At 44.9% G+C, this 9,213-nt stretch overlaps 1 protein-coding gene and 1 pseudogene across 1 annotated transcript; one reads left to right on the forward strand and one right to left on the reverse strand.

Moving 5' to 3' along the window:
• Positions 1 to 2,401: 2,401 nt before the first annotated feature.
• LOC127493694 (transcription and mRNA export factor ENY2 pseudogene) lies at positions 2,402 to 2,776 on the reverse strand (annotated as a pseudogene).
• A 5,489-nt stretch (positions 2,777 to 8,265) lies between these two features.
• LOC100352681 (olfactory receptor 2A7-like) lies at positions 8,266 to 9,213 on the forward strand. Its single transcript, XM_002715700.3, has one exon. The coding sequence runs from the start codon at positions 8,266 to 8,268 to the stop codon at positions 9,211 to 9,213; it is 948 nt and encodes a 315-aa protein (XP_002715746.3).

Genomic DNA, 9,213 nt, shown 5'->3' on the forward strand with positions numbered 1-9,213 from the left:
CGCTTTGTGTTTCTATGGGGGTGCAAACTGTTGAAATCTTTACTTAATATATACTAAACTGATCCTCTGTTAAAAAAAAAAAAAAAGAAATTATTAACTCCCAACTTGACTCTCACTGGGATTAAACATGACAATAGGTCTGATCTGATTTCATCATCATTTAAAAAAAATCATCTATTATTTTTCACTTTATGTTTGTGTGGGAGCAAACTGTTGAAATCTTTACATAATGTATGCTAAACTGATCTTCTGTATATAAAGAGAATCGAAAATGAATCCTCATGTGAATGGAAGGGGAGAGGGAGTGGGAAAGGGGAGGGATGCGGGTGGGAGAGAAGATATGGGGGGGAAGCCATTGTAATCCATAAGCTGTACTTTGGAAATTTATATTCATTAAATAAAAGTTAAAAAAAAGAATAAAAAACAAGCAAAAAAAAATGCAACAACATTCTGAGAAGCCCGCCAACCTGGGGCATCTGTCCTGCACACTGAGTTCTTCCCCAGCCCCTGCAGACAACCATGAGGGGTAGCAGCACCAGCACAAAGGTGCACAAATTGAAGGTTATTTTGTTCCAGTTGTCTTATTCCAAACTAGACCCGGCCAATTGCCAGGATGACCAGGTGAGAACTCTGTTTAAATTGTCTTCAATGTTTAAAAGCAAAGCAATTCCAAGAAAAGAGAACAATTTTGCAGGACCATGTGTGTTTACAAGTGTCTGCATGTGGCCCTTCCTCAGGCTTAAGCACCAAGGATTTGGAGAGCTGCCAGGTGTGAGTGCCGGTCTTTTCACCCTAGGAAAACCTGAGCTGAAAGAAGGCATCAGCGGATGATGAGAGCAGAGAGCGGCAGGGCTGAGCACCCAGCACTCATTTCCCAAGCTGGCTCTGAGAGTGAGTGAATTTGGCTCCCAAACCAAAGGAGGAAGTCAGGGATTTTCCAACCTTACCTGATGGCTTCTTCTTCTTTTTTTAATGATCTATTTATTTATTTGAAAGGCAGAGTTAGTGAGAGTCTTCCATCCACTGGTTCACTCCCCAAATGGCTGCAACAGCTGGGGCAGAGGCAGTCCAAACCAGGAGCCTGGAACTCCACACAGGTCTTCCATGTGGGTACAGGGGTCCAAAGATTTGGATCATCCTCTGTTGCTTTTCTCATTAAAAAGAAAGTAGATGTGAAGTGGGGCAGAGGAGCAGCCACGACTTGAACTTGCACCCTCATGGGATGCCAGCATCACAGGCAGAGGCCTAACTTGCTGTACCTCAACACCTGCCCCACTTGAAGTATCACAGAGAGTGCTGGGTAGTGAGGGTGCACAAAGGGTCTTGCTGGAGAAGGAAGAAGCAGCATCCCTTGATAAAGGTGGGGAGGAAGGCACTTGTAAAGCCTTGAATTCTTCACCAAAGGCCAATTTCAGAGGTGAGCAGAGGGTTACAATCTATGTTTTGGCCAAGGGTGGAGTGGAGGAGGAGGGACTGGACACTGGCTTGGAGAGGGCATCACTTAAGGCTCAGAAAAAGAAACTGGGGTGCAAACAAACACCCCCACACCCCCAGCAGTAGTCCCATGGCTGCCAGCTGAAAACCTCACCTCTATTTTAACGAGCAACCCCAAGCTAGAAGTCTGCTTTGGTGTGGCAGGGATGGGATAGGAAGAGGGGCAGGGGAGAAGGCAGATGCCCCACGCTACATAATCAACAGCAAGGTGACTGTGTGGTGCTGAGCTAGCTGTGTCCTACCAGTTGTGATGGGGACTCAGCTGAGATATACTTTCTTGAACCCCAAAATTCAACTACATGGGCAGTGGTTACACTTGGCAGGATGCTTTGTTATAGCACAGCTTACATATTTCAAATGGAGAAAATGTTAGTGTAATTTATGGTGCCTTAAGATAAATTTCCTTTGGGTGGGAGCTTCTCTTCTAGTGCTTTGAGATCTACAAGTTAATCCAGAAACTTTACTACTGTGGAAAATGAAGACGGCTTAAATCAAATGGGGTAAGGGTAGGGCAGAGTGGAGGGTCCTGGGCTTTCCCTTCCAGTTAGTTGCTGTGACATTGTCTTTAAGGGACTGAGGGAGCTTCTTTTTTCTTTAGACATAATCAGGCACTGCAGTTCTTGCAACACAGCTTTGATGCGACATGAGCCCTGCCATTTTGCTAGCCTTGTTGTGGCTCTTGGCTCTACCACTTCATTAGAACTATTAACTCCATTCATATTACGTTTTGTTACACATTGTACAGAGGGGAATGCTTCTGGGTATTCAAGTCCACATTCTCTTTTAAGGCTGTATTCTTGATTTTTATAAATTGTTCTTGGAGGCCTATTACCCCATCCATTTTTTTTCAAAGTCATTCATAAGATATTTATTAAAATAACACATTTAGGGAAAAATCAATACAATGTATACATCATTACTGAAAACTGTATACCATAATACAAAAAAGGACTTTATTTTGGGAAAATGACCTCTAATTTATGGCAAGTTTTACTTTCAGAAGTAAAACCACAGAACAACACAATCTAATTTAATCTTAAAGGCTGGCATGCTGAGCAAGGAATGTTTTTGTAGGAACTCCTTCTTCACACTGTCAGGTACCAGGGCTCAAGTTAACGTGTTGTCCTTTTTCTAGTCCTCTTTACAGTGTGCCTTCAATTGATCCTTTCAGCCACATTCAATTAATTTAGCTCTCAGCAGCTCTTTGAGGCGTTCTTTCTGCAGTTTCTATCAACTCTGGGTTAATCACCGCTGTCATCTGCGCATCTTTGTTCATCTTGCTAACCACCGTTGCTTTGGGCGAGGGCCGTCCCTTTCCAGGGACGAAATGACCCTTGTGCTGATGACAGTTACCTACCGCACTCCTGGGCTTCCCGGACTTAGACCCCCAATAACTCAATCTTTTGATACCATAAGAAGTCAGGATGCAACATAAGCCAGGACCCAGCGGGGCATGGTGGAGAGGGCAGAGTGGGGCACTCTGGGGGTTGACAGCAGTGAGGAGTCCGACCCTGACCTCCCACCCCATGGAAAATCCATATCCATCCCTTGTATTTCTCAACCCATGCACTTTCTAATTGATTTTCACACAAGTGTCTCCACTGGACTGCGACATAGAATGGGAAGAGTGTGAGAGCAGGGGGCATGAGGCTGGGAGAGTCAGAGACTTCAGTGCGGAGGCCCTGGGTGACAGGCTGAGAGGGCTTAAAGTACGCTCAGGGCTAGGGAGGGCTGCAGTGAGACTTAGAGAATCCCAAGACACAGAAGGCTCATTAAGAGGCTGCCTGACTCATCCTCCCAGAGGATCAGAAGAAAAATGGTAAAGGAGGACCCAGCAGGCTCCTGGCTCATCCCTCATGGAGAGCACAGCATCATCAGGTAAGGACGGGGAGGGACACAACAGAGGCTGAGGCATGCAGTCCCCACACCTGGGCCATCCCTGCCTGGTGCTCCCCACCTGTCCCTTTCTCTGACTAGATACCTGCCTACCTCCATCTCCTTTCCATTCATACCAGGACTTTCAGGCCTGGCATCCGCTCTTCTCCCTGACCTCCATCCTTCTCTGTTCATTGATTTCTCTCTGCACCATTGTCTGTCTCTTAGTTGCTCTGCTTCTTTGTCTTTTGGGCATGCTCCTCAGGAGATGAGGGCTGTTGCTACGGAGCTGAGACAATGGCTCTCCCCTGCAACCCAGTAATCAGGATTTGGGTCCACGGGTTGAGGATGAAGGACAAAGGACAGATAGGACCAGTAAATGAAGGAATGCCTAGTTATGGGGGCTAGGAAAAGGGCTGTTTGGGAGTCAAGGAGGTAGGACAAGACACTGAAACTGAAAAGAGCTACAGCACCCTCGTTGCAGAAGCGGAAGAAAGTAATCAACAGGATACTGCATCCTGGATTCCTCTCTGGCATGGCCCCAGGCCAGGCCTTGGGATGGTCAGAAAGGAGGCCATAATGGGCTTAGAGATGCCCATTCAGCTATTCTCGGCCCTTCTTTCTCTATCCCCTAGGTACTCGCCTCCCATCGATTTCTCCATTCTGCATCACATTCTGGTCAGTTTGGGACAGGTGGAGTGGGATGCCTGTGGAAAGACTGCTACAGTAATACAGTCATCAGGTCCAGGTGAGTCTGGAAGATGAGATTCCCATGTGGAATCTTTATCAGTTGCCTCATCTTGAGCCAGTTTCTGTGAAGGATCTCACCATTGTCTTGGGGCTTAAAGGAGTCAGTCTTTTGGTCCCATAAGATGTCAGGATACAACACAGGCCAGGATGCAGTACGGCATGGTGGACAGGGTGGCGTGGGGGATGCTCAAAGGGTTGAAAGCAAGCAAGGAGCCCAACTCCACACCTCTTCCAGCTGGCATGGACCAGAAACCATCCTTCCCTACCATCTTTGCGATGTGGTCAGCTTACATTTGATACTCTTGGGGGGCTCAGGAAACTATCTATAAGGACTGCCCTCACTAATGCAAGCTGGTTTTATTATTCTAAAACTTGCTTTCTTGGTATAACTCCCAACCATCCCTCTTGAGACCACCCAAGTGTCCTCCATCTGCCACATGAAAGATTCTCAGACAGTTGGTGCTGAGCTTTTCATTTCTGTAGGGGAACCATCTTTCTTTGCTTCAACTCTCACTCAGATGATGTGGTTTCCAGACCCCTCTTTACAGCCTGTTTCAAATTGTCCAGTGTCCAGACACTGTTCCACGCCACTTCCAATGATCTCCCAGGATCGTTTCTCAATGATGGAGCCTCACATTGGTTTTTTCAGAAGTTTAGTTATACTGATCCAGTTGAAGTTCAAAGTTACCTCCCAATGAACTTCGGTCCCATTTAAGACTAGTATAATTGATTTTTGAGCTAAAGAGGACATGAGATTTCATGTTTGTGCTATAACAGTCTGTGCTATTGTTGGCATTGTCTTCTTGTTCTTGTTGGCATTGACCTCTTGTTCTATCCTGTCAAAACTTGAAATTTGATTTTCAGCCATTAGATCAGATCTTCCTCACTGTGTTCATGAGCTGTCATTACCAAATAGCCCATGGGAATGTGATCTTGAGTTTCCTGGTTGTCACAAAAAACTGTCTGTATCCACCTCTTTCTGACCTTCCCCTTCAACACCTACTTGTGTTGAAGCTACCTCTCATGACTTGCACTCAGTCCTGTTGACACCTGCTTCCTTAGAGGTCTTGCTCCTTTGCTTCCCTCTATCTCTCTCTCTCTTTTGCTTTTCCATGCAATGTATACACATTCTGAACTTCTTCCATCTTAGGAAAAACAAAAAGCATCCCTGCCATCTTATATCCTGATCTGTACATCTCATCTCACCCCTTCCCTTTACTACCTAGTTCACCCCTCAGAACCCACTACAACCTGACTTGTCATCACAGAAACTTTTCATACCCAAGCCACTGACAATATCTACATTATTATGTTTGGGGATAGGTTTTGTCTTCTTTCCCCTTCCTCTCTCTGTAGCATTTGGAACCACTGACACTCCTATTTCCAGGAGATTCTACATCCCAGGGGTTGTGCAGAAAATCCTCTTGTAGCCCTGGTTGCTCTTTCTCAAGCCCCAACTCCTCCACTGCTGGTTGCTGCACTGCTCATGTTCCTGGGCGGTGTCTTTGGACCTTCTGCTCTCTTGCTGAGAGTTCTCATCCATGCTCTGCTTTAATTATCCTCCGAACGCTGGTGCTGCTTAAATTTTGATCCTCCATTTGTATCTCCATTTTGAACTCCAAGCCTACGTGTGTAACTCCGTGTTGGCCAGAGCTCAAAAATATCCCATTTTTCAAACTTTGTCTGTAACAGAATTAATCATTATCTCCCTGCCATTTCCTGCCCTGGTCTGTCTTTCCCTCCTCTATCTTCATCTAGGTTTTATCTTGTTGAATGGTGCTAATGACAATGTTCCAAAGCCTGAAACCTCAAACTCATCCTTGTCTTCTCCCTTTCTCATCATCTGCATCCTTCAGTGAACATAGGCTTTTGATTTTCTATACTTCTCTCTAATCTCTCTTCCCTTCTCTATTTTCTGAAGACTTACCCTTCTTCTGCCTTTTTCTCATATCCCTTATCTGCTCTTCTTCTAATGACTTCTCCCAACTTCCACTCAACTAGTATGTTTCTGAGATGTAAGTCAGAAAAAATTACTATTTATTACTCAATGGTGGCTCACTACAGCTTAAAGGATCAAGTCCATGCTCACTAGCAAGGCATTCAGTACTCTCCATACCCATTTCCTCTGACATCTCAGCCTCATCTTCTAAGACTCTCCTTTCCTCCTACCCCTGCGTAGACCAGCTTGCCATCATCATTTATTCCTTGTGCTCTCTGGTTGCACAGAGCACTCCTTTAACTATAGTTGTTCACACCTGTTGCTCTTCCTGTTTGCAAAACTCTTCCTGAGTTCTTTGGCTAATTCCTTTCTCATCCTTTAGGGTTTATATCAGGCGTTCTGTTCTTGGGGAAGCCAGGCTCTGAAAGATTAGCCCAGTTGTTCCTTTTCTGGACTCTAATGACACCCAAAACTTAATTCCTATCATAGCACTTATCACCAGCTGCCATCCATTGTTTACCTGTCTCCTCACTGTGCGTGCTTTTGAAAGAGATTTTTATTTCCACATCCATAGTGCTCAGTACACAGCTATGACTTACGGCACGTGTTTTCATAATGGTGTTGATCCCATTAGATGGTAGTTTTTGCATCTATTCTTCTACTTCCCCAACTAAACTGTAAGCTCCTTGAGAATTAGGAATACACCTTATCCCTGTCAGTGTTTGTCCTAGAACAGGTTCTGATAAGTAGTAGATGTTCAGTATTTCTTAACTATTCAATGAATAATACCAGGAGGAAGAACATTTGATGGGCTACATTATTGGGCTCCATTCCAGACTATCCACAGGGCTGGGTGCTTCATGTATATTATGAATTACTTGTCACAGGATTTATCCCTGGTAGATATTATGTCCATTTTATAGAAGAGGAAATTGAGGCTCAATGAGATTGAATTCCATGAACAGAGCCACAGTGGAAGTACCAAGACTTGAACTTCAGTGTTCTGATTCCAAATCCAATGCTTTCCACTAGAAAATACCACTTATTTTGGCATGATGAACAAAGGAATCAGATTCCATCATTGATATTATAAACTAACTCCAAGCAAGGCTTTATCTTGGATCCTGGACAGTTACAAATCTCTAGGAGACAAATGGATAGATTATCATTACTCCCACTAGTCTGGAGGGTTACACAGATGCCTTTAAGCAGTGAAGACAATCATTATTCAAGTAGAGTCAATTTCTAGAGTCAATCCTGTCCCTTTCTGGGTAAATCCAGAGACAGGATTGGCAAGAAACATCATCTAAAATAAAATCAGTTAGAAGAATGCTTCCAGAGGGCCAGTGCTATGGCATACTGGGGTAAGCTTCTGCCTGTGGCACTGGCATCCCATATGGGTGCTGCTTTGTGTCCTGACTGCTCTTCTTCCCATTCAACTCTCTGATTATGACCTGGGAAAGCAGTGGAAGATGGCCCAAGTGTTTGGACCCCTGCACCTGTGTGGGAGACCTGGAAGAAACTCCTAGCTCCTGGCTTCTGATTGGCCCAGCTGCAGCCATTGCAGCCATTTGCGGAGTGGACCAGTGGATGGAAGATCTTTCTCCCTGTCTCTCAACCTCCTTATCTGTAACTTTACCTCTCAAATAAGTTTAATAATAATAATTTAAAAAATGCTTTCAGAAACCCAAAGAAAGCCAAGAAACACAGGTGTTAAATTTTCTAAGGACATTTCATATTTATGCTGTCTTATGTTTTCTCCATATTTCTGACTCCTCCTATTTATAGTGATGAAGGTAAGAAAGGGTTCTGGCTACTTGTTTCCAGATAAAAAGAAGGGAAATTTCAAATATCCATCATCTCAGTCTTCAACTAGGATCAGGGAAGACAGTTCTAAGAAAGGGACCATATGATGAGTAGCTCCCACAAGAGAAGAAATCAGGTGACCTTGCTGGGGCTGTTAAAGGAAAGAATGAGACCCTTAGAGTCCATAGAAAATGGTTTTTCCCAAGAAGCTGAATAGGTCATGAAGATTTCCTTCTCTTGTCAAAAGCTATCTGTATCACAGGTCTCGGGACTGACATGAATCCTAAACAGGATCCAAATAACCACTGGCTTTTCCAGCAACCGAATGGCCATCATATCTGAATATGCATTTTAAGCTGGGCTACTAATATGACCATTTCTCTTTCTGCAGCTGAAACAGAATGCAGGACTTCCCCTGGAAAAACCACAGTTCTGTGTCTGAGTTCATCCTTCTGGGCTTCTCCAGGGATCCGAAAATTAACATAATCCTCTTCAACATCTTCTTCTTCCTCTACCTCTCTACACTTGTAGGCAATGGGCTCATTGTCACCTTGATCCACCTGGACTTCCACCTCCATACACCCATGTACTTCTTCCTCAGTGTTCTTTCCATGCTGGATATGAGCTATGTCACCACCACTGTGCCCCAGATGTTGGTGCATTTGGTCTCTCTGAAAAAAACTATCTCTTATGCTGGGTGTGTTGCCCAGATGTGCATCTTTCTGGTGTTGGGCATCACTGAGGGCTGGCTTTTCTCTGTCATGGCCTATGATAGATATGTGGCTATCTGCCACCCACTAAGGTACAAGGTTATCATGAGTCCAGGGCTATGTGGGGCAATGGTAGTCTTCTGTGGACTGTGGGGTGTCAGCTGTTCCTTAGTCTACACGGTCTTCACCATGCGCCTGCCTTACTGTGGTCCCAATGAGATCAACCACTTCTTCTGTGAGGTCCCTGCTGTTCTGAAGCTGGCCTGTGCGGACACATCTTTCAATGACCGAGTAGATTTCATCCTGGGCTTCATTCTTCTGCTGGTACCTCTCTTCTTCATCCTGGCCTCATATGTCTGCATCTTTTCCACCATCTTGAAGATCCGCTCAGCCCAAGGTCGACTGAAGGCCTTCTCCACTTGCGCATCCCACATTGCTGTGGTCACCATGTTCTGTGGACCTGCCATGTTTATGTACATGATTCCTGGAGCCAATGCCTCCCCAGAGAGAGACAAGAAACTGGCTCTGTTTTACAATGTTATCTCTGCCTTTCTCAACCCCATAATCTACAGCCTCAGAAACAAAGATGTAAAGAGAGCTTTCCTCAAAGTAACAGGCTGGGGCAGGGCCCTTGAGTGA

The sequence above is a fragment of the Oryctolagus cuniculus genome, chromosome 7 (assembly GCF_051225735.1).
Source record: "Oryctolagus cuniculus isolate XC-2025 breed Fujian yellow rabbit chromosome 7, ASM5122573v1, whole genome shotgun sequence".
In the NCBI taxonomy this organism is placed as follows: Eukaryota; Metazoa; Chordata; class Mammalia; order Lagomorpha; family Leporidae; genus Oryctolagus; species Oryctolagus cuniculus.

Coding starts and splice junctions, on each gene's coding strand:
- LOC100352681 (XM_002715700.3), top strand. CDS start 8,266: ATGCAGGACTTCCCCTGGAAAAACCACAGTTCTGTGTCTGAGTTCATC.